At 37.5% G+C, this 24,697-nt stretch overlaps 1 protein-coding gene across 1 annotated transcript; it reads left to right on the top strand.

Annotated features, from left to right (window-relative positions):
* The first annotated feature begins 374 nt into the window (after positions 1-374).
* LOC118801285 (T-cell antigen CD7-like) lies at positions 375-18,608 on the top strand. Its single transcript, XM_036561524.1, has 7 exons — positions 375-504; positions 1,140-1,454; positions 2,601-2,674; positions 4,109-8,048; positions 9,745-10,059; positions 12,042-12,181; positions 15,602-18,608. The coding sequence occupies exons 4-7, from the start codon at positions 7,976-7,978 to the stop codon at positions 15,623-15,625; spliced, it is 552 nt and encodes a 183-aa protein (XP_036417417.1). The 5' UTR covers positions 375-504; positions 1,140-1,454; positions 2,601-2,674; positions 4,109-7,975; the 3' UTR covers positions 15,626-18,608.
* Positions 18,609-24,697: the final 6,089 nt, after the last annotated feature.

Genomic DNA, 24,697 nt, shown 5'->3' with positions numbered 1-24,697 from the left:
TTTTCGTAATGATTTTCAGTCATTTCCTTTGGTCCATTTATCATGAAATTTATACACGATGTAAAGGCCAAGAGGCATTTTCAAATTATGTCTAAAACTAAAAAACAACAAAAATGGAGATGTGAGGTTTTCTTCCGACAGCAGTGATATTCTAAATGTGCTAGTCTAAAAATAACCACAGGAAGACAGAAAGTACACTTTTACTGGATTAATCCTCACTGCATGAATGTTCTGTGCAAAACCTTCTGTATTTACCTCATATTTGTCTTTTATTTGTCTTTTCAGAAGCAAACAGAACAGTAATAAACATCAATTTGCCAACACCAAAATGTGGCAGTGTAGGTCACATGTAAAGTGACGCAAAGTGACTCTCCAGCATTTTAAAGCAGTGCACTGCATGAAGTAACACCAGTCTTGCGGACGCAGCCGTGATGATGACTCTGAGTGTGACTCTCTGCTTTACTGCTGTTCTGTTCAGCCGATACAGCGCCGTTCTGACAGCAGGTGAGAACAGCATTCAGACTTACTCAGCTACGTGACACCTTCATAAGCCTTTTATGACAAGTGACATGAACCTATATTAACTTATAAAGGTTTATTCCAACAAGTGTCAGTTGTCATGAAGGCTGCTTGTGTCAATTTTGATTAGTGCTTGTTAGAATAGGCTTTTAAAAATGTCTGTATAGGTTTATGTCAAATAACAAGGAAACACATTACAGTGTCATGTAGCCTTATGAACTCTGGCCATCAGTAGTGTTACTAGTTTGTTTTCTTTTAAACTTACGATTTCATCGACATATAGAAATGGATATTTTTTGCCATATAAACAGTCAGGTAAGCTTCTTCTGTCTTATTTTCTGAAGTCATAGTGCAGTTAAATCAGCAGTAAAGCTGACTGAGGTGGATTTAGAAGAATCCGTGCTTTAAAAAGCTCCTTTCAGCGTAGTTCAGAGTTTAGATTCCCGATGGATTTTTTCTCCCCCCCTCCACATTGACCTTCTACCCACAGATGTTTATTGTTGCATCATCTTCTGCTGACTAAACTTTGTACGTTTTGGTGGTTTGCCATCTAAACTTTGTTTTTCTTTTTTTAAACCTCAACCTCAATCGCTTTGAACTGTATCATGTACTTTCTACAGGCTCTGTGATGAAGAATCAAGGAGAAAATCTGACCATGGTGTGCACCACAGAGGACACTGACCCAACTGGTTTATATCTACATCTAAGATGCCCTGAGAAACATGAAGTATTTTACTATGACTTCAATAGTAAAACACTGATGTTAACCCCTGAGTACGATGGAAGAGTCTCCATCAGTGGCGACCCCAAGAGGCTAACAGTAACCATCACTAGTCTACGAGTGAGCGAGACGGGCGTCTACACCTGCGTGTTTAACTTTTTTGACGGAAAACGTGTAGAAAAAGAGACGAATGGTGTTCTGCTGTTTGTGAAAGGTGAGCAAGCATTTTTAAATATGATTCAGTGTTAATGCTCACTTCTCAGTCTGCTACACTATTGAATTTTAACAGTGTGTTTAATTAACCTACTTGATTATATCAACTCACACCGAATTAGAAAATGATATCATTAAAGAAAGTGAAATGTATGGAAAAAGATTTGCACATATGATGGTAAAAAGTATACATATGATGCAAAATGGCCTGATTTCTTGCAATTATCACTGAGATTTATTACTAAGCATCAGCATTTCAGCTTTGTCATCATAAAGGTGCACAAATATCTGTGGCATTCACTGGGAAATATATTAAACAATTTATTAGCCTGTTGAAAGTCTTAAAGAAAGGATGGAACCACAGATCAAAAATTGGTGAGGCAAAACTGTTTGTTACAGAAAAAAAAAAAAACGCAGCTGGCTAAATGCAACTAGGCCACTACCTTTCATGTCAGGCCGATAAGGTCTCTATAGGCCTACTGATGAACGGTGTCAGTGTTAGTTTGGATCCTGCACTTTACTGGGTTCAGCCTCAGATATCAAACTCTGCTAGCTAACATTTCTGAACAACATCAGGCTGTTTTCATATTCCCAGTTCATTTGTCCACAACAAAGTTTGAGATTTTGTGATATTGTATGTTTTTGATTTGATTTGGTTGGTTTCCTGCTTCAATGACTAAAGTGGACCAGATTACACCAGAGAGTGTTCTTGTATTGGTCAGCTGTTTTGCAGGGATGCAAGCGCTCTGTTACTCTGACATTTGCCATGAAAACAGAATAACAGATAATAGACGCTTAACGTCTACGTTTATCACAAAGCAACAATCATATGGCAATATACAGTAGAACTGCATATCATCAGCATAGTTATGAACATTGATCTCATGTTTCCTGATCACATTTCCTAAGGGGAACAATTACAGCAGTCCTAAAATGGAACCTTGTGGAACTCCAAAAGAAATGTACTATTTATAGATGAACAATTTCCCATAACAAGAAACTGGCAAAATTTAAACCATATTAAAACCGTCCCTAAAAGCCTACCCATATGTCTGTGGATCAAGTTTCCAAGTTGGGAAGCCTAGCCTGCACTATGCCCCCCCAGGGCTGCATGCATAATGTATATTTCTTTTTACAATTATCACAGATCCGGGCGAGGTTCCAATACATTTTCCCAGTCATCTCCACAAGCAAGAAGACACTGGGGAGCCAGTATTGGAGGTAAACCACTGGCTTAAAGGGGCAATGAGTGAAAATTTGTTTACTACTTGATGGTAAATAGCAATGGTTAATGCAAAAAAATTAAATTCATAAGCTGTTGTGCACCATTAGCCATTGATGTTTTACAGACCACCCAGGCATTTAAATCTCATCCCAGTCATTATGATATAGACACTTTCAGAAATACACCAATCAGAAATGCACTAATCAGGCATAACATTATGACCACCTCCTTGTTTCTACGCTCATTGTCCATTTTATCAGCTCCACTTACTATATAGGTGCACTTTGTAGTTCTACAGTTACAGACTGTAGTCCATCTGTTTCTCTGATACTTTGTTAGCCCCCTTTTACCCTGTTCTTCAGTGGTCAGGACCCCCATGGACCCTAACAGAGCAGGTACTATTTGGGTGGTGGATCATTCTCAGCACTGCAGTAACACTGACGTGGTGGTGGTGTGTTAGTGTGTGTTGCGCTGGTCTGAGTGGATCAGACACAGCAGTGCTGCTGGAGTTTTTGAACACCTCAGTGTCACTGCTGGACTGAGAATAGTCCACCAACCAAAAATATCCAGCCAACAGCGTCCTGTGATTACTGATGAAGGACTGGAGGATGAATAGCTCATACTGTACAGCAAGAGATGAGCTATCGTTTCTGGCTTTACATCTACAAGGTGGACCAATAACGCAGGTGCGTCTAATAGAGTGGACAGTGAGTGGACACAGTGTTTAAAACTCCAGTAGCGCTGCTGTGTCTGATCCACTCGTACCAGCACAACACACACTAACACACCACCACCACCATGTCAGTGTTACTGCAGTGCTGAGAATGATCCACCACCCAAATAGTACCTGCTCTGAGAAATATTAGATATATTGACTAGATTTAAGATCATTTCACTTGACAGAACATTATTTCTTGCAATGACGTCTGTCTGTCTACAGGGATCACCCAAGCTTGGCCCTTCAAGGTCTTCGTAGGCTCAATGTCGGCTTTTAAATAGACACATTTGTCTATAGTCCTCTAGAACCCGTCCAATCTTAAACCTGTGAAGATACTGGTATGCCACCAATGTTGTTATGTGACTTTTGCCCTCTTCTTAGACCCGTGAAGATACTAGTATGCCTCATACCTCTGTCCTGTGTGGTATGAGGCAACATCACCTCGCATTAACAGTTTTAGTATGCGCCCACATTTCCATTATTATTGAACCTAGGAGCTGCACATGCAACAATGATGAATAAAGGAGTGATATTAAGATATTTTTCATATATTCTATCCACTGTTTAGAAACTAGGAGGTAATGAATAGTTTAAAATACAGATTTAGATTGTTTGCATTAACTTTTTGATTGTTTAATAAAGGTACTGTCTCTAAAATGTGCCACAGGAGTCAGAGACACAACTTTCACAGCTTGACTATGACTTTCCACAGGCCAAGAGATTAAAGACCGAAGTGATGGAGGACATCTAGCGTCAGCTTTTACAGGAGGTCTCGTCCCTTCGGAAGGTGCAGGAAGAGCTGTTAAAGGTTGAGAGACAAAGACTAGAACTAGAAAAAGAGAAACTGAAACTAGAGAAAAAAGAAATGTAAAGGGATTTCATAAACAGTGTCTGTCTTCCTTTAAGTCGACCTTCTCTCAGTTAGATTATTACGGGTTTGCAATACAGAGTTAGTGGGAGGCACTGCAGCTCCCCAAAAGTAAAGGTAAAATGCCCCCAGAACAAGCAACAACTTAAGACGGCTGCAGTAGAGGCCTGGCAGAGCATCACCACAGAAGAGTGGTGATGTCTGTTGGTTCTAGACTTCGGGCAGTCATTGACTGCAAAGGATTTGCATCCGACTGTTAAATATGCCAGTTTAATTTATGATCGTTAGTTTGTTGAATTACTTTTGAGCCCCTAAAAAAGGTGTGGGGGGCTGTGTATGAAAATGGTTTACGTCCGATATCATTCACTCTGCTTGGATGTAAATACTCTCAAATTAGCTGAAAGTCTGCGCTTGCAACTCGTATCCATTATTTAATTTCCACTCCAATATATCTTTGAGACAGCTAAAATAGCAGTAACTTTGCCAATGTCCAAATATTTATGGACCTGACTATGTTGTGAAGCACACCAGTACATCTCTCCACAACTCGTTTTTCTCTGAGCGCTGGTCACGTCTGCTCCTGGCAGTCCCAGGACTGGCCACCAGACAGCACTGTTTCCCAGGTACTGTCTCTGTGGTTACCCCTGGTTATTTCCACCAATAGTCTAATCTCATTGCCCTGCCTATGTATACTCTGTGTCTACAGTCTTGCCATTTGTCTACTCTCTGCAGTTCTTAGCTTGGATTTACCTGCAGGTATTGGAGTCCACTTGCTTCCTCCATCTTGGCTTTGGTTAGCGTTTTTTGGTCTCTCTGCCTCTTATTTCCTCTCTCTTATCTGGTGTTTTGTACCCATTTTTACTGTGCTCTCTAGTTTGTGATTGTTCCCTTCACATGGATCCTGGAGTCCTCATTTCTTATTGTACTCTTTATTTGCTTTTCTACCTCTCTGCCATTTTATTTGCTAGTGATTGAGTCCAAAATGACTAGGTAAGGTTCACAAGTCTTCTGGGTTTTTATGTGTAATGTTGATATTGTTAAAATAGTGTTCAATCTGAAAAAATATCTTTATTTCGGGCACTATTCTGCACTCCGCTAGTAATTATGGTTTTTAAAGACACTGTCACAAGTGCCAGAAAAAAGGGCACATGGCTAAAAACTGCAGAGGTTTTAAGAGTAGTCAGAAAATGAGCTGTGTTAAAGCAAAGTGAAAGCTGGGTGAGCACAAGGCAGAGTGTTCCTATAGTATGTTCCACATTCTGTGTAGTACTAGAGGTTGATGGGAAGGAGTTTAACATGAAAGTGGACATGCGTCCGTTTCACCCCAGTCGTGCTGATAATGAAAGATGTTAATTGACAATAAACCAGGCCTCGAAGTTTGATGTGTACCCTCTACCACGGGTAGACAATCTTTTTGCTACACTGGTGGCAACATGTGGTACATGTCCACCCCCATGAAGGGATGGCTTCCTGCCCAGCGGTTTTCCAGCATGCGGTGGATTGTCTACTACAGAATATTTATTGTCTGCTTAGACAACAATTTAGTCATAGGCAAAACTGAGCAGAAGCACCTACAGTATCTCAACAAAGTGTTAAGGATGATGTGGGAGGATGGTCCTATGTGACCTACCTGGGTCGCTTCATTTCAGATGAGGGTGTATCCCCAGTTGAAGAGTAAGTTAGTGCAATTAAGGAGGCTCCAAGTCCAAAGAATGTTGGAATAGCTCAGGTTGTTTCTGGGGTTGGTGAATTATTATGGTAAGTTCTTACCTGACTTCTCTACTGTACGGGCACCCCTCTACCAGCTGCTGCGTAAAGAGAGGTGATGGAAAAGGCAGGCCACAAAGAAAAAGGCATTACAGCAGGCATTACAGCAGAGGCTACAGCATTCAACAAAACCTCTTGCGCACTTTGATCTAGGCAGAGAGAACAGTTTTTCTTGCGATGCATCCCCCTGTGCCATAGGGGGAGTTTCGTTCTCACCGTGTGGAAAATGGCTTTAAAAAGCCTATTGAGAATGTGTCACAGACACTCACAATGGCAAAAAGGGACTTCTCACAGCTAGAGACAAAAAGGCTAGTAGTAGTCTTTTTTAGCTTATACTAGGACATCAGCACATACTGAGACATATCAACAGCCAAGATGGTAAAATGGACATAAAATGTTGTGGCTCCTGAATGGGATCCAGAGAATTTCCTTAAAAGGGGAATTCCTTTCTGTACAGTAAGCTCTCCTACAAGCACACCAGTTTTATAAGGTAATCATTTTGTGTCTGTCTGTCTGAGTCGAAGGCTCTAGCCACTAGTCTTAAAATATATCTGGACATTTCCTCTCGGCTACACCACACCTAGCTGCATTTCCTGTTTTCATAATGGCCTGGTGTCAGAAAGGAACAAAAGGAAAGAATTACTAACAGCTTCCAAGGTGGTTTGATTTTTGTTGAAAGGACAATGATAAGGCTCTCCTTAACCTAACTCCTGTCCTAGGCAGCTACCTACCTTTGCCCGGTGCAAAGACCTCCCCTGTCAGTGTGCCTCTGTCAGAGGATGTCACCTTTCCAAAAGTCTACAAAATTACTGCCCACTGTAACTGCCTTGGTCAACTGTAAGTGCTGTTATTGTTTAGTGGAAACATCCAGGAGAGACAAAAGCTGAGGGGCGAAATAGTGGGGCACACAAGCTCAAAGCTTATTTTAAAAAAATGTTGGTGTGCTTACAGAACAGCTTTATGGTATAGAAATTATGGAAATCCACAGAATTTCTTTGACGTAGTGGCAACTCTGAAGTTTGGTGGGGGAGGGATAATGATCTGGGGTTGTTTTTCATGGTTTGGGTTCCGTAGTTCCAGTGAAAGGTGATTCTACAGCATACAATCATATTCTACAGAACTGTGCTCCCCAAACAGGCAGAAACACAAACAGGAACTGAGACTAACAATAGAACAAGGATTGTTCTGCAGAAGATGTTTGCTGCAGAAGTGTGGATCACTGAAAAATAGGAAAGTGACTGTAACTCAAATATAAAGCTATTTAAACTCAAACCTGTTCAGTAACTTGACTTAAGTTTGCATGATTTCTTTTTAAGTAAAGTCGACTAATTTAAGTCTAGAGTGGTGAGTGACAAACTCGCTGCCTTCATTATTGATGGTCTGGTCTTATATCATGAATGAGGCTTTAAAGCAGGCTGTATGCACAAGTTTGACCCTTTAAATTCCAGGCTTATTACATAAGGCTTATTATTTATCATTATTATTACTATTAAGCACAGGGACTTCAATGCAAATGGGCTGAGCTAATATTAGGATATAGAAGTGTGTAGAGTATAGAAGATCTTTCTGTGCTCTGACAGTATGTTGAAAATGTAATAAAAGACTTCCATTTCATTTTTAATTACATAAATTTTACTTTACTTGTGCTCACCTGCAACGTTATCATACTGAAAACACAGCCTCATCTTTCCACCTTTATTTCTAACTGCTTGAATGTTCGGTTCAAATAACACTTAGAAGACAGGCTTCATATTTTCAGAAGCACCCAAAACAGAAAAAAATTAATCATCTGACATGTACCTACCAAAGGAAGAAGGAAGAAATCTGTGCAATAAAAAAGCAGCAGTGCCGTCGGGTACAAAGTGAAAGTGATTAAAACTTCCTCTCCTTGCTATTTCAGCACGTACTGCATGAAGTGACACCAGTCTTGCGGATGCAGCCGTGATGATGACTCTGAGTGTGACTCTCTGCTTTACTGCTGTTCTGTTCAGCCAATACAGCGCCGTTCTAACAGCAGGTGAGAACAACATTCAGACTCCATCAGCTTGTTTTAGTTCATTTTTTGATATATTTCTATTTTAGACACACCTGCTGTTTATAATGCAGTGCTGTAGTCTTTCTATTTTATTCAGATTTTATTATTGATTTTTAAGTATTTTTAAAGCTTTCTAGTTTAACTTTCCTATTAAAGTATTTTTGGAATCTGTGACAGGGTCTGCATGATCTGATATATATATATATATATATATATATATATATATATATATATATATATATATATATATATATATAGCTTTAAGAATTTCAGTTGTTTTAAGATAAAATAAGTCTGCTGGCTGTAAAAAAAATTACATATTGTACTTATGTTGAGGTCATACATTCTGCGTCAGACCAAAACCCTGCTGCAACATCAGCCAACTTCAAAAACCTTGTCATCAATCTCCAAAACCCTTATCCTCAATGGACGGCTCAAAGTGATTCCAGGGCACACAGTCAGTTCAGATTTGGGTGTCATTTAGCAGCAAACTGTTCCATGATAGGGATAAATCTTAGGTATAAATGGTGAGAGAGGAGAATTAATTTATTTATAATGTTGTAATTTTTAAATGTACATTAAATAAGGCTGAGATCGCTATCTGAAATGTATATATATATATATATATATATATATATATAGAGAGAGAGAGAGAGAGAGAGAGAGAGAGAGAGAGATGGCCTATTATTTGTGTATTTTGAATATTTTCACACAAATTCCAGCTTTCACAAGCATTATCACTAACATTAGCCTTTTTTCCAACCAAAAAAACGGTGAGAACAGTGCCTGTGTGGCCTGAATTGGCGGAGTCAGTATTATAGGACTGCTTTTGGTGCACTGATTGGGACATGTTTAAAACTGCAGCCACCGTTGACTCTCTGGTTGATGTGAATGAATATGCAACATCTGTCACTGAAGTCATCAAGAAGTGTGTAGATGATGCGACTCAATCAAAGCAAATTTGCCAAATACTCACAAATTTTCTATACCGCTTATCCTTCTGGGTCACAGGGGGAGCTGGAGTCTATCCCAGTGGTCACTAGGCAGAAGGCAGGAAACATCCTAGACAGGTCGCCAGCCCGCTGCAGGGCAGACACACAGACATATACATTCACACATATACACACTAGGCAAATGCCCTGACTGCATGTCTTTGGATTGTGGGAGAAAACTGGAGCACCCAGATACAGCTGGGGAATGAAACCTAGGCGCTTCTTGCTGTGAGACAACAGCTCTACCTGCTGTGCCACGGTGCCACCTGATTTAACTATATATATATATATATATATATATATATAATATCAACCTAAAAACCATAAAAATGACTCAGCAGTCTGCTGCACTCTTCATGTGTTTTTGAATATCCCACTTGATTATATCAGCTTAAATTGATTTTAATTTTCCGTCATTATCATTTCAACTGAAGATTCAAAGAAAGGCAAAAAAAAATGTGAAAGAAGAATGATAAGGTAAAATCTTCTCAGACTCTGTTGGCTGATGCTTAAAATCCCATCACTTTGATAGATGTTTATCATTGCATCATCCATCTGTACACCTGAATACACAACTCTACTGACTGAACTCTGTACTTTTAGTGGTTTATTTCTAGGCTATTGGTTTTTCCTATAGCCTCTGAACTTTCTCAGTCTGTCTGAACTTTGTCGTGTACTTTCTACAGGCTCTGTGATGAAGAATCAAGGAGAAAATCTGACCATGGTGTGCACCACAGAGGACACTGACCCAATGGGTTTATATCTACATCTAAGAAACCCTGAGAAACATGAAGTATTTTACTATGACATCAATAGTAAAACACTGCAATACACCCCTGAGTACGAGGGAAGAGTCAACGCGAGCGGCAACTCCAAGAAGCTAACAGTAACCATCAGGAGTCTACGAGTGAACGAGACGGGCGTCTACACCTGCGTGTTTAACTTTTTTGACGGAAAACGTGTAGAAAAGGAGACGAATGGTGCTCTGGTGTTTGTGAAAGGTGAGCAAACATCTGTGTCACTGAATCTGAATCCATATGACATTCTCCTTCTGTACTGTGACGTATTTGCACGAGAAATGTGGTATCAGGGAGCGTCTCTGACCTAGCTGAGCATTTCCCCTTTGAGGACAGGTGGGAGTGGGAGGAGAGGTCAAACGTGATATTATTGGCTAATATTATTTTTCCCCACTCACTGGTGCACAGTAACATAATCAAAAATCAGACGTGTTAGAGCGGAGCATCAGTCATTACATTTTATAACAATATAAAACAATATAATACTAACAATACAAAAATCAATATGATTTAAGGTTGATTTTAAACAGCAGTACGGTATACAGTAAGAATATATCTGATTATATTAACTCATTTAGAATTTTTATTTCATCACTATTTCAAGTGGTAACATTTAAAGAAATGCAAAAAAAGTGAGTAAACTCCCCAAAAATTACAAAAAAACAAATTAAAAGAAAGACAGTGAACATTAGCTCATTAGCTAATTAGCTTACGCTCACCTCCGACTGTAAAAGTGGATTAACTCAGTGTATAAGGATGGCTTCCGCATCTGCAGCAGCTGTTTTCCCTTCATTGACACTGTTTTGGGAATTTATTGTATCTGTTGTTATGTGCTCAACTTGGCACCCCAGATAAATAGAGATAATCATGACTACTAGATTGTGAATCATTTCAATTCCCTTACTCTCCTCATCCACCTTAAAGAACCTGCTTTATTTCTAAAACACAACGGATAAAAACTATTACAGTTTTGTTCAAAATGCAGTCAGCAAAAAAGGATCACACACAATCAGCTAAGCTGGCTAATATGCATTTTATTTTATTCATTCTCATCTGATTTATGTGATCCTAGTCTGAAATTTAGCCATCAACATTGACCTTTTTGGCTGTCAACATTCATTCTCTGATGTGACTGTGATAAGCACAGCAATAAATACAGCGTTGGCAAAAAGATGCATTTGTGGTATTTGTGTATTTATTTAGAGAAACATTTTATTTCAGAATTTCTGTATCGTTCAGTGGCAAAGTCAGTCTGTAGCCTGGGCTTCGCTGTGTTTTCCCCCCACATGCGCAGGAAAAGTTAGCTGCCTTGAGACGTTCAGCACCTCAGACAGGGCCTCAGGGACTAATGTTACAGAAGCAGAAGAACTCACTAAATATAGAATCAAGCCAATAAACTATTCACAGACAAAAAGAGCTACAAAACAGTGGACAGCCAGTATTTAAAACTGCGCTTTCTCTAGCTTTGAAGAGCCAGCTTATTTACACAGCTAGCCTGCTAGCTAAGCTAACTAACATTAGCTTCACCTGACAAGTTAACTTAACAAACGCAGCCTGCCAGGTCACGTTAGACAAGCAAACCACCTACATTTAACCACAGGAACCATTTCTAGTAATCTACAAACACAGATATGTTAAATCTGTCACATAAATATGACAATCAATCAAAACAGTAAAGGCAGAAGTCAAGAAATAACATTTCTAAACTCCTCGGTCGGAAGAAACGGCCGCTCTGTCACCACGTTTAGCGATTGAAGCGATGGAACTCCTGGCCGGTGAACAGCATTGTCTTCTCCGAGAAGGATGCATACGACGCTGCCTTCAGATTTGGTCAAAATAAGGCAGCTTTGAAGACAGCTGACTTCCGAATGGGACAGGCTTCATCAAGGGAGCGCGCCAACGCTGCCTTAAAATGCTGCCTACTTAGACAGATGCCTCCTTATTGGAACACAACAATATTGTTCTAGAACGTTCTCCCCCATCTGCACTGGTCTCATCCTCTCATCCATTCTGTTCTAGAATGTTCTCCCCCATTTCATATTGGGTTCATTTGCTTTATCAGATCATTTTCTACACATTCTAATATTAGAATATTATATCCAATAATATTCAGTATAAGAACAGAATGTTGTGGACTGTTGGGTCAGTTTGCTCTGGCCTTAACTGAAAATGTGTGGCTTTTACAGGAGTGAATGAGACGACTGCCCAAGCTCCTCTTAAAGAACCGTCTGCCAAGCCAGAGATGCTTGTGCTGGTGTCCGTACTCCTGGCCTGCGCTGTTGTCATACTGTGTGTGTTGGTGACCGTGGTGTGGGTAATACCCAAGGTAAGCACAGTGTACTCACACTGGCCTGTAGCCATTTGTATGGATTTGTATGGATCACCATCTAACTAGCCAGGTTCCTTTTGAGTGCATTTAGCAACAGGCAGTTTGCAAAATAGTTGAAGACATTACAGTAAACATTACTCAAGGTGGCCGTCCACCTGAATAAAAATCCATTCACATGAACTCTACAGTATGTAGATGATTGATTTAGCTGCTTCAGTGGTGACAATTTTGTCAAGTTTTATGATGGAACAGTACAAAAGAGGACAGTAATCTAGGCTACGTAAACGTTGAGGTATAAAGAATTAGTTTAAGTTGCGAGCTGAAAGGCCTGTAAATGCTTTAAAAAATAACAGTTCCTAAATGGTTCCTGGCTTGGGTGTATAATTCTTGGAAAAGCTTTATATAGTAGAGAACATTTACATTATGTTGAGATTCTCTAAACCTTAGAAAGGTCCATCAAACACACATCTTATTTCTGTAAAAGATTCTTTAAGATCCATCCATTGAAAGGTTATTTAGGGAACTAAAAGTGGTTCTGTTATGGCACTGATCCTCAGGGAGACACAGACGATCCACATTTTTGCTACATCCAAACTCGCAACACATAGGAATAGTGCAAAAATGTGGACTGTCCCTGAGGACTTATCTGAGAACCAGATCCAGTCTGTGCTGCTGGCTGCCAGCAGAGGGCGATGGCGGCGAGGCGCCACCAGTTCAGGGTACTCCAATTCTCAGAAGCCCTCAGGCTGATTAGGGCCAACCTGGCACACCTGTGGTCTGGTCTACTTAAGGCCGTGGCAAACAGCAGCCCTTTGTCACACCTTTGTGGAGGGGTGACCGGTATTGCACTCAGTGTTGTTCAAGAAAAGAAAAGAAAAAAAAAGAAAAGAAGTGTTGAAAAAAGAAATTGCCCCAAAACAACAGAAAGAAGAAAAAGAGGGCTAAAAAAGAATAAATTGCCCCAAAACTACTTACAAGACAAAAAGAAGGCTTAAACAAGAAACGGCTCCAAGCCAAACAAAAGGTGTTTGTTCTACAAAGAACAAACAGGTGAAACATAAAACTGATCTTCCCCTCATAATTACAGAGGAAGTGTCTTTTGTTTTCTGATTATCTTTTATTTTACTTTTCTATCTCAGCCTCGCCAGAATTCTTGTGTGCAAATTTAGATCAAAACAAACATGGTAGATGACAGCAAGGCGCTGATTAAAGTGCTGGTTGTATGAATTTGGCAGCATAAAAGTGAAACAAAACAATATTTATTTTGTTCTTTACAATGTCAATTAAGATAAAATGAATTTTCTTCATTCAGCTCAACTTTCCATTCGGCTGGGCTCTGACTGGTTATCAGCCTTTTTGATATCAGCACAACACATGACAGTCACTGTTCCATCCTCACTACAGGATGCTGAACATATTTCAATATTTATGACTCCACATCAGAGGATAATCTAGGAAGATAATCATTTAAGACTTGCCTGAGATCGGGATGCATTTTCATATTATCAGGATGGGGCGAATTGGCGTTAAAATTTGCCTTAATATCCTGTAGGGTGGGCTAGGCATAGGGGGCGGTCTGTCAACATGTTTTGTTACACACTTTTAGTAAAAGTGGGTCCTATGTAGGACCTAGAAAAGGTTGTATGACTTAACAGCAAAACATTCAACAATAGCAAAACTCTTACAAGCCTACAGACTTTAAAGGACCAAATGCAACTGGCTCTACATAATAGACAAGAACCGTTTAACCATGCAGAGAACCATTTAAGCATTTGAATTGTCCTTTGAGATGTGGTTTTAAATGTAACCATTGCCAAATGCACATGAAAAACTTTTTTAAGGCCTTTATTGGATAGTTGAAAGGATTTCATAAAGATCACATTACAAATGATCTAGATTTATAGATAGACAGATTATAGTAGGCTTTATTTTAATAGGCTATATTTTAGTGGGCTATATTATAATGGGATATATTATAGTAGACTACATTATAATAGGATATATTACTTTAAGCTATATTATGATATGCTATATTATAGTAGGATTAATTATAGTAGGCTGTAGTATAATAGGATATATTATAGTAAGCTATATTACTTTAGGCTGTTATAACAGGCTATATTATAGTAGGTTATATTATAATTAGGTTCACTGTAGTAGGCTATGTTATAGCAGTCTACATTATAAAAGGCTGTATTATGGTATACTGTATTATAATAGTACTGTCGGAACAAAACCTTATATCTTCATTTTCAATTTTCATTTTTTAACATTATTTGAAAACGCCAGCTGCCACTTTTACACTGTGTCAAAATTTCGTTATGATCGGACCCATCAAAGTGGTCTAAAATCATTTAGAATAAAATTGTTATATTAACTTGTATTGAAATTTACGTTTTTCCCGTCTGCCGTGAAGACACAAGGCTTTGTTCCAATAGTGACAGTTCTGTAAAAGTATGTTATATTATAGTATACTGAGGCAATATTATGGTAAACTATATTATAGCAGGCCGTATTATAACAGGCTATTTTACAGTAAGCGATATTATAGTGGGCTATAGTGTAATAGGCCACTACAGGCCACTGCAGCTTGTGCACTTTGTGGTCTGTCTTAGGCTGGGCCTACACTACACGACTTTTAAAATCTTAACAGGTTTCTAAAACGGAGAGCATCACAAACTTAAGGTCCGTTTGCCACAGAATTTCTTGTCTTTTCATCGTGAGGACGCTCACACTAAACCACAAGGCAAAGAGAGAGAATAACACACAAAACAAGTTTGGGCTATGAATAAGAACTCAAACTCCCAGATCCCCTCAGAAACCACACAACACAAATAAACCTTCCTGGACTAGACCTGGGAACCGGGGGGGGCAAACTGGGGATTAATATGGGGTTGAGAAGAGCTGATACAGTGAGAGCTGGAGAAATATTTCACTACAAACTGGCAGCTGAGCTGAAATTGTAAAGACAGTGCTTTGGCATCTGGATCCACACATTATAAACATGATAACGACTCTTATCTGCCTGTGTTTTACACGCTGCTCCTCTGTCTCTGTGCTGGTCATGCTCGTCTCTTCGCCTGTTTCTCTGCTCTTCTAGCTCTCTGATTGGCTGTTATTTGAATCACTCATTGGGTAAATCTCTGACCTTCTCACACTACAGCACTCGTGATGGTTTTGAGCTGTAAATATCAAACGTGCTTGATAATATCGGAGGACCTACGATCACTTCAGTGTTCGATTGGAGGGCTGAAAATTCACTCGTTTCTCCTCTCACACTACCCCCCTTTGTTGCAAGGGGCAAATCGGGCTTAAAATTGGGCAAAGAGTCATGTAGTGTGGGCCCAGCCTTAGAGGTGAACAAAAATGTCAAATTGCTGAGTCAGCTTAAAAGGCTACTTTTGTTTCTGTGTGTAGGTAAAGGCCCTGTGTGCGAGTTGAAGAGACGGATGGTTCCAAGGCTCATAACTCAGTATATGAAGATATGCACGCCCATCGTATGCAAAGGGGCTAATCTGACCCTTTAATGGTCGAGAAAGTCTTGAAAGATTTTTGTTATGCAAATTCTCTCAATTATACATTCTCATATTAAGGTACCATGACTGAACTACATCAGAGGGCAGAACTGCATCTTACACTGTGGTCACAGCTTATCAACACTAACATTTGAACTCTTAATAATCTTCTTACCACGGTAAAATTAGCTGTGTACAGGCTACAGCAACTCACTAAACTCACTTAAAGCGAGCTCAGCACCAGAGCCAACCAGCCCTGGATTCTGCACCAACGTTTTTTTTTTCTAATACATTTTAGAATAATTATCTTTGACAATTATTTTAAGTATAATTTTCAGTAAAAGTAAAAGCACCTTTCCGAAAAAAAACAACTTCAGCATAAGTACAAAAGTAGCAGCTCAAAAAATCTACTGAATGACTGAGAAATTTACAGAATGACGGTGGAACTTCCAAGTACATCCAGCATCTATCTGTACAGACACTGAAGTTTTTCTTCTCTTTTTGGACACTTTTGGTCTAAGATAATATACTAAATCTCTAAAATGAGAGGAGTGAGTAGCAGTAAAGTTGTTCAGGAGCTGAACCAACACAACAGAATGAAATTAAACCCATAGTAAGAAATTAGGAATGAAATGTTAATGACTAAATGGTTTTGAGGACACTTTATCACATATTTGCAGAAATAAAAAAATATTTTAATATGTGAAAAAACTTCACTGAAGTACATGGAACTGGGCAAATGGAGTTTGTTACTACACACCTCTGGGCCACTGCAATACTGATATTTCAGAAGGCTGCAATTAGCAACTCATCTTTCTAACCAGTCATTAAATTTATTAATTGTGGTTCTGAGCATCCTGACTGATCATAGATGTATAGGATTTTGTGGGGAGTTGGATGAATCATGATCACAAAAAAACAAATAATTTCATCAAAATAATGCAGGCCTGTGCATTTTTAATATATTGCATGATAAACTGTAATATGTAGCAGAATTACAGCAATTTGGTGCACATGGTCTTGACGTATTCATACTTCTGAGTTTTTCAAATGATACATGTATACAGTGCTGTGCAGCAAAATAGACCCCAAAGAAAACTTCTTTTTTCAGATTTGTCACTGTTTCACCATCATCATTACATAGAAAACCTCAAACACATGTAGATTCACTGGTGCTTTTGCGTAGCAAACAAAATGGCCATAATTGTGTTCAACAAAATTGCGTCTCCTGTCACCACCATTGCAAAGAAAGGAGTCTGTAAGTTTCTAGACAATGAACCATTTCACATCAAACCACTGTGAATGACTGACTGTCCCAACAACTGAATAACAGCACTTGAGAAAAAAAAAAAAGAAATTTGAATAAAAATAATAATTATTTTAATATTAATATTTGAAATATATAAATATATATATGAGGTCAGAGCATGCTTGCGTTCTATGATGTTATACTCGGTTCTGGTGCACAGACTTTTATGTGAAAAGTGGTGTTAGGTAAGGGTGAGGCTAGCTATGGCCAGTGTTGGGTGTTATTGTAGTACGCTTCTGGGAGCCTAGCGGTGAACAGAGTGAGCCTACAGTTAGTTCTCAACCATTGACCTTAAGTAATTCAATACTAAAGTTAGCTAACTTTCATCTTTCATTCTTTTCCTGATGTTAGTTAGCCAGCTAGCAAATTAATATCCATTCTAATTTTCAAAGTTAGCAGCAAACTAGCTACCAAAGAAGACAGAATGTATAGCTGTATGCAGATATAGCTGGTTAAAATAATGTCACAAACACAGACAGAATGTACGACAATTAAATACATATTCATTAATGAACGTTAGAACATACTTCTTTATTTCTTCTTATAATGACGTAGAACAACATATTTAACATATCATCACACTACTTTTCTTATACATGTGTACTGTACATGGTACCATACCTTTCCCCACTAACAAATTCCCATACTGATGTAGTACAGTAGATTTATACTATGAAAATAACCTGTTTTGGTGCTATTTTTTTATTTCTTTCTAATTTTCATCTTGATATATTTTAATCAACATGCTCATGATGATGATGATGTGGCTCATGAAACCTGTGCAAATATGTGAAAATATGAATATAAAACAGTGAACTGCACTGCATTACACAGAAGCAGCTGCTTTTATGGAATCAAAAAAGGGTGATTCATGTTTTGAGCTTGTGATATGATGAAATAATGTTCACAAATAATTGCAAAGCCTGCAGTTGTGTTTCACCTGTTGTGCACATGTGAAAAAATTGGCATGCACATATCTGAATTTGTGAACTTGTGAAAAAAATAGTGAATATATAATAACGTTTTGTAGCTATATAAATATTTTATGCAGATATAACTTGAACATGTATAAAAAAGATTTAGTTGTATGTAAAAATATTTTTTTACATGTGTAATTAAAATTTTGCAGGAATATTTTTAACAGTAAGGTTAGATACATATCACAGGCCTTTGTAAGCAAAACAGTGGGAATCCCTGTGTTAATACGTGAACATAATTTTGTGTTAGCGCCTAAATATTTGGCGTGTTAATGCAACAACATTGTACCCTTTAACACGTTAAGCAATAAGCTTGTGCATTTGGGTTATGGTGCTGTTGGAAACCTTTGTGAACCATAATGCTTGACTGCCACCTACTGGTTTGGTGTTATTGTTCAAACAACATACAGAACCAACAGACTAAATAATGGAAAATTACAGTTTATTTATTTATATAAATATTTATTTGAACAATTTCGAAAGAAATTATTCTGTAGGCCAGTTGTAATGGAATTGTAAATAGTGAAAGGAATATCTGCTCATTAACATATGTGTATATATACATATGTGTGTGTGTGCATGGTGTGTTTGTGTATATGTGTGTGTGTGTGTATATATATATATATATATATATATATATATATATATATATATATATATATATATATATATATATATATATATATATATTATTTTTTTTTCTGGAATTTAGAATTCATTCATGTACCTAAATCATAAATCATTTAATCATTTCATTAATTATAAAATTTGTGTTGCTTTACCTTGTGATTACTTACATAAACTGATTTTTTTGATGAAAAACAATGTAATGAAAAACAATGTAATGGTCTCTGAAAACCATTTCCATTAAAAGTACTGTTGTTTATATGTATATAATGGTGACTGGTCAGTTTGTGAATAAGAAGGAAAGATGTAATAAAATTGTGACTAAACTTACTGGAAGCCACCATTTACTGAAAAAACATCAATTTAGAAATTGGTATTTAAGAATATATAAGCTAATGGAGAACCATCAAGGCTCTCTATGCATTCAGAGAAGACCTTATGATTTCTGAAGACTGAAAAAAATACATTGTAATTTTTAGTTCATTATTATTTAGTATAATCATGTTTATTTGTAAACATTTTAAGCCAGAAATATTTTCACTGTCTTTTTCTTTGTCAACGGAAAATTGCGAGATTTTAAAAGTACCTATTTACAGCACTATACACATTATACAGCATTTACTTTATAGAGTAAAATGTCATCGCAGTCAGAACAAAACGTTGTATCTCCAAAATAGTAATTTCTTCTTCCCAAGTCATTGTGGAGCATTTCAATTGTTTCATTCATCATGAATTTTTCTGAAAACATAAAGGTCAGCTGGTGTTTTTAAATTATGTTAAAAAGTAAAAAACATCAAAAACAAAGATAAGAGGTTTTGTTCCGACAGCAACGATATATGTTTACATATCGCTGCTGTCGGGACAAAACCTCATATCTCCAAAATGGATACTTTACAGGAGAAGAAAAAAAACATACTTTACTTTTAATGTAAGTCAACGGAACCAGAGTTTTTCACACGTCATTTTGGGTCATTTCTTTTGGTCCATTCATCACGAAATTTGTACACAATGTAAAGGGCAACAGGCATTCATTTCAAATTATGTCAAAAACTGAAAAATGACAAAAATGGAGATACGAGGTTTTGTCACGACGACAGCAATAATTAAGTCTTTCGTATTTACATTGGAAGAGCAAACGAGGTTGTTCTGAGCATCCAGCAATGACGGATAAGGCAAACCTTAAACCTGCAGGAAAGGGGGGTTCGCCTCTAAGACAAACCACAATGCATTAGCTGCAGTGGCCTGTTGGGAAATGCACAGCTTTGTACAAAGTGTGAATCATCACACATAACAAGTAGAGCACAAACAAGTCAGCAGCTGCTTTTCTTGCATTCAAACAAACCATGACCACACACACTCATAGAAACCCTAGTGAACAAGCAAACGTGTACAAGACTTCTCCATCTAGGGATTAATATAGAACAGCCTGTCATAACATACACACTCTCAAAAAAGATGGTTCTTCAAGGGTTCTGTAGTAAATAACATGGTCCTATATAGAAATATGCACAGTCAAAGAACCTTTCGCATGACTAAAGGGTTCTTTGCATCGTGAAAGCGTTCTTCAGATTGATGGAGAATGTGCTGTAGATGGTTCTACGTAGAACCTTTTTAATAAAAGTTTCTATATAGCACCAAAAAGGGTGCTTTTCTTATTACAAGCTTGACAACATAACAAAAGAAAGACCCTTTCTGGTGCTATATAGAAAGCTTTTCAAAAAGGTTCTATATAGAACCCTCTACAGCACATTTTCCAATCAAAGGAACCATTTCATGATGCCCAGAACCCTTTAAACATGCAAAACTTTCTTTTGAGTGTTCATGGTTTTATATAGAACCATTTTCTTTCACAAAGAACCCTTGAAGAACCCCCTTTTTTAAAAGTGTAGGCTACTATAATATAGCTAACTTTAATATAACCTATTGTAATATGGCCTACTGCAGTATGTCTTATAATAAAGTAGCTTAGTATAATATAGCTTAATATAACATTTCTTAATATAACATCTCTCTTTTCCTGGAGTCCAGCAGCTGGCAAACAATATAAACTTGTGTCCCGTCAGTGGGTTAGCGGGTGAAGCTTTGTCCAGTGGACCTGGGACAACAGGTTTGAGCAGAGAAACATGGAATTCTGTGTAATTCCTGCTTATACTAAGTAAAGTGGCCGGTCGTTTCGGTTGTTGTGACACAATATTCTAAGAAATTTGCCCAATTCTTGATTAACACACTTGCACCGTCCGTTACATTGTGGGTGGTACTCGACGTCAGACTAATCGAAACCCCAGTATGTTCAAAGAAGGCTGATCATACTTGAGAAGTGAATTGCGGACTTCCTGTCAGATAAAATATCTACGGGGGTACCAAAATAACAAAAGACTTGATTTACTGAGGTCTCGGCAGTTTGGAAAGCAGTAGGCAGTAAAGGAAAAGGAATTAATCTTACGCTTTGTGAGAATCTGTTGACAATGGTAAGTATAATAGATCAAAGCTCAGAGGGAACTGAGCTTGTTAACTCCACAGATGTGGGGATATTAGCAGCTTTCTCACTCTTTGTAGACATACCAAAAGCTTGCAGTTGGGCTGTTAACTCTTTCACACTGGCAACCAAATGAACTAGTTGGGATTGTTGTTCCACCTTTTGTTGCATAAGAGTCTCCAGAGACTGAGTAACGTTTGCTAAAACGTGCTGGTGTTGTCCAAGCAAGTGACCTTGATCAGCGATAGCCTTCTAGAAAACCTCATGGTCCACCATCTGCATTGATGGCGAGGTATTCTGTAAATAAACCAAACCAGTCAGGCGGTCATGGTAAAAAAAAAAACCGGAAAAAATAGGCTTTATTGTTCAGGGCTTTGGCAAAACTCAGTCAATGAACAGGCGATGGTCAAACCTAGAGACGTCAAAATACAAAGAAGCAGCAGAGAACATTTTTGACAGTGGAAATGTGCTCTCTTCAGTGAGGAATCATGCTTCACCAGCTGGCAGTCTGGTAGGTGAATCTGGGTTTGGTGGATGCGGGAAAACAGTACATCCCTGAATGCATAGGTCTGGGGCTGTTTTCCATGTTTTGGGTTCCTTGGCAGTGAAAGGTAATCTTAATTCTACAGTAATGTGATTGTATGCTATATAAATGTACAAATGGTGCGATGTATAAATACACAAATGGACACATGACCAGAAAAAACAGCAAGAAAACACAAGCATTATTTATACACAGGGAACAGAACAAGTTACAGCTGAGGGAACTTGACAAAAGAATAAGAACAAAGCAGGACTCTGCAGGACACATGGAAGGAGACTAGAGAGGACGGAGCCTGGACAGCGAAACTGTGACGATTTCAACTCGGAACAGATCAGTCTGTGCTCTGATAGTATGTTGGAAATGTAATAATGGACTGATTTTACACTTAAATTTAATTTCATAAACTTTACTTCATAGTCTATCTTGACACTTTTTCTCATGGCATCATCTTTCCACCTTTATCTCTAACTGCTTGAGTGTTCAGTCCAAATAACACTTAGAAAACAGGCTTCATATTTACAGAAGCAATCAAAAAATATTGTCATCTCACAAGTACCTACCAAAGGAAGAAGAAGGAAACCAATGCAATCAAAAAGCAGCAAGTCACGTGCAAAGTGATGCACACTTCCTGTCCGGTGTTTTAAAGCAGCACACCGCATGAAGTAACATCAGTCTTGCGGACGCAGCCGTGATGATGATTCTGAGTGTGACTCTCTGCTTTACTGCTGTTCTGTTCAGCCGATACAGCGCCGTTCTAACAGCAGGTAAGAACAACATTCAGACTGTATCAGCTTGTTTTAGTTCATTATTTGATATATTTCTATTTTAGACACACCTGCTGTTTATAATGCAGTGCTGTAGTCTTTCTATTTTATTTAGATTTTATCATTCACAAGTCTTTTTAAAACCTTCCTAGGTTTTTTACCAATGAAATATTTTGTAATCTGTAAAACTGTCTACATTAAATGCATGTAAATGTAGTTTTAACCCATTTTTACTGCTAAAACAGTTTTAACCTAGTTTTACTGTTAATGATGCAGTTTTAACCACTTTCACTATGTAGTTATAACCTGCTGTTACTGCTGATAATGTAGTTTTAACCCACACTTACTGTTAATGATTGATGGTTATTGGGTTCTTTTGTGGTTGAGTTTTAGTAAATTGGGATATCATAACTGTACAACTTAAGACTCTTTTTGAACAGAAGAACAGAAAGTGTACTTTACTGTTTATGCTGTTTTGAGCATGTTTTGTAAATAATGTAAATTTAATTTAGGTATGCAGAATTAAAAAATACAAATTACAGTTCAGTAATGGTAATAGTTTGCAATGTTTGGCTTACATTTAAAGTTTATGTTTTTAAATATATATCCTTTACACATATTTGATATGCATCCTATTTTTTGTATTTTATCTGTGTCATAAGAAAAAAAAAAGTATTTCTTTTACAGTATTTAGGATTTCCAGCAGCCCTTTACAATATGTGAAAACTTGGAAAGTAAAAAAGTGTTTTTTTCATGTTAACATTCATTAACATTAAAGATTTTACCTTCTCCTCTTAAAGTTACCCATTTTGGAAATACCAAAGTGATAATATACGCAGGAAGTAAGTTGGTTCTGTAGTCTTAGTGGTAGGGTAGTTACCTCACCAGTAAATTTAACTGCAGAGGACATCATGCTTTAAAACGCATTTAATGTATCCATAGGGGTTTACTTTAAATTCAGTACAGGCGCCAATCAAACCAACATATACCAAAAGCTCTAAAGCAAATTATGGTTTCTTACACTTTCTATGAATGTCGCATTTGTAAGCATCTACAAACACATTTGTAACATGTTATAATGTATTCATAAGGCATTATAAACGTGGTTATAAATATTTATAAAAAAGAATTACACTGAATTACACTTTATAGCCATGCTTATTATACATTATGAATTGTTAATATAATGCATTATAAATAGTGTTAATAACATGTTATAATGTCAGTACCAAAGAAATCAGTCCCAGCTTGGAGAAAATAAAGGAGGCATCAAATATCCAAGCTAACGGTGGTGTACATTACCTTTCCCACATTGGGTAAAACACTGAGGGCAGCTCTAGTTTAAACTCTGACATTTGAAGCCTGTAATGTGCTTTACTGTGTATGTTTTTGTGTTTAGTAAATCCTTCAGTCAATACTTCAACTTGAAGCCTCACTCTGAACACTGGAGGAGGCTTTAGTACAGTATGCTTCACTTTACTTAGAGTGGACAAATACAACTTATGAGCTCTTATAACTTGTTATGATCAGTACTTATAATGTATTATGTTAACAATTCATAATGCATAATAAACATGGCTATAACGTATAATGCATTTTTATGAATATTTATAGCTATGTTTATAATGTCTTATGAATATTTATAGCTATGTTTATAATGTCTTATGAATTATAACATTATAACATGTTATGAATGTGTTTATAGATTCTTACAAAGGTGACATTCATAGAAAGTGTTACCCAAACTATTTAATTTGTCATCTTTCAGAACAAAATGATACAGAAACACACAAGTCCAACAGTCACAATTCACTTTTTATTAACATCTTTTGTCAGCAATAGTTTTTACCCTATTCAATAAACACAGATGGCTACAGGCATCAACTGAATTCTGTGTTAATACACCAAGTTATTAAAAATCACTGCGTTATTCATGAAATAATCTTTGTCTGATGTGTTGCTTGGCAACCATAGCCTGTTAGAATTGTTTATTGTGATAATTATTACAAAACAGATGTAACCGTTTATTGAGGCTGTGTGTTACACTGATTTTACTCCAGTTCACACTATGGCTAACAATGCCCCTTAGCTGTGGGAAAATCGCTCAACCTCCAGTGGATTAAAGCTTAAATCTCTGTTTTACCAGCATGTTGAGTTGCTAGCTGTTTATCAGTGCATTAGCAGTCTGTAAACCTAAAAACCATAAAAATGACTCAGCAGTCTGCTGCACTCTTCACGTGTTTTTGGATATCTCATTTGATTATATCGACTCAAATTTAGAATTTCTATTTCATCAGTATT

Source organism: Colossoma macropomum, unplaced genomic scaffold, assembly GCF_904425465.1.
Source record: "Colossoma macropomum unplaced genomic scaffold, Colossoma_macropomum, whole genome shotgun sequence".
NCBI lineage: Eukaryota > Metazoa > Chordata > Actinopteri > Characiformes > Serrasalmidae > Colossoma > Colossoma macropomum.
The sequence above is the reverse complement of the archived record's forward strand: the minus strand, read 5'-3'. Positions and strand labels throughout refer to the sequence as shown.

Coding starts and splice junctions, on each gene's coding strand:
- LOC118801285 (XM_036561524.1), top strand. CDS start 7,976: ATGATGACTCTGAGTGTGACTCTCTGCTTTACTGCTGTTCTGTTCAGC. Junction 8,049..9,744: donor CAGCGCCGTTCTAACAGCAG/GTGAGAACAACA, acceptor TACTTTCTACAG/GCTCTGTGATGAAGAATCAA. Junction 12,182..15,601: donor TGGTGTGGGTAATACCCAAG/GTAAGCACAGTG, acceptor TTCTGTGTGTAG/GTAAAGGCCCTGTGTGCGAG.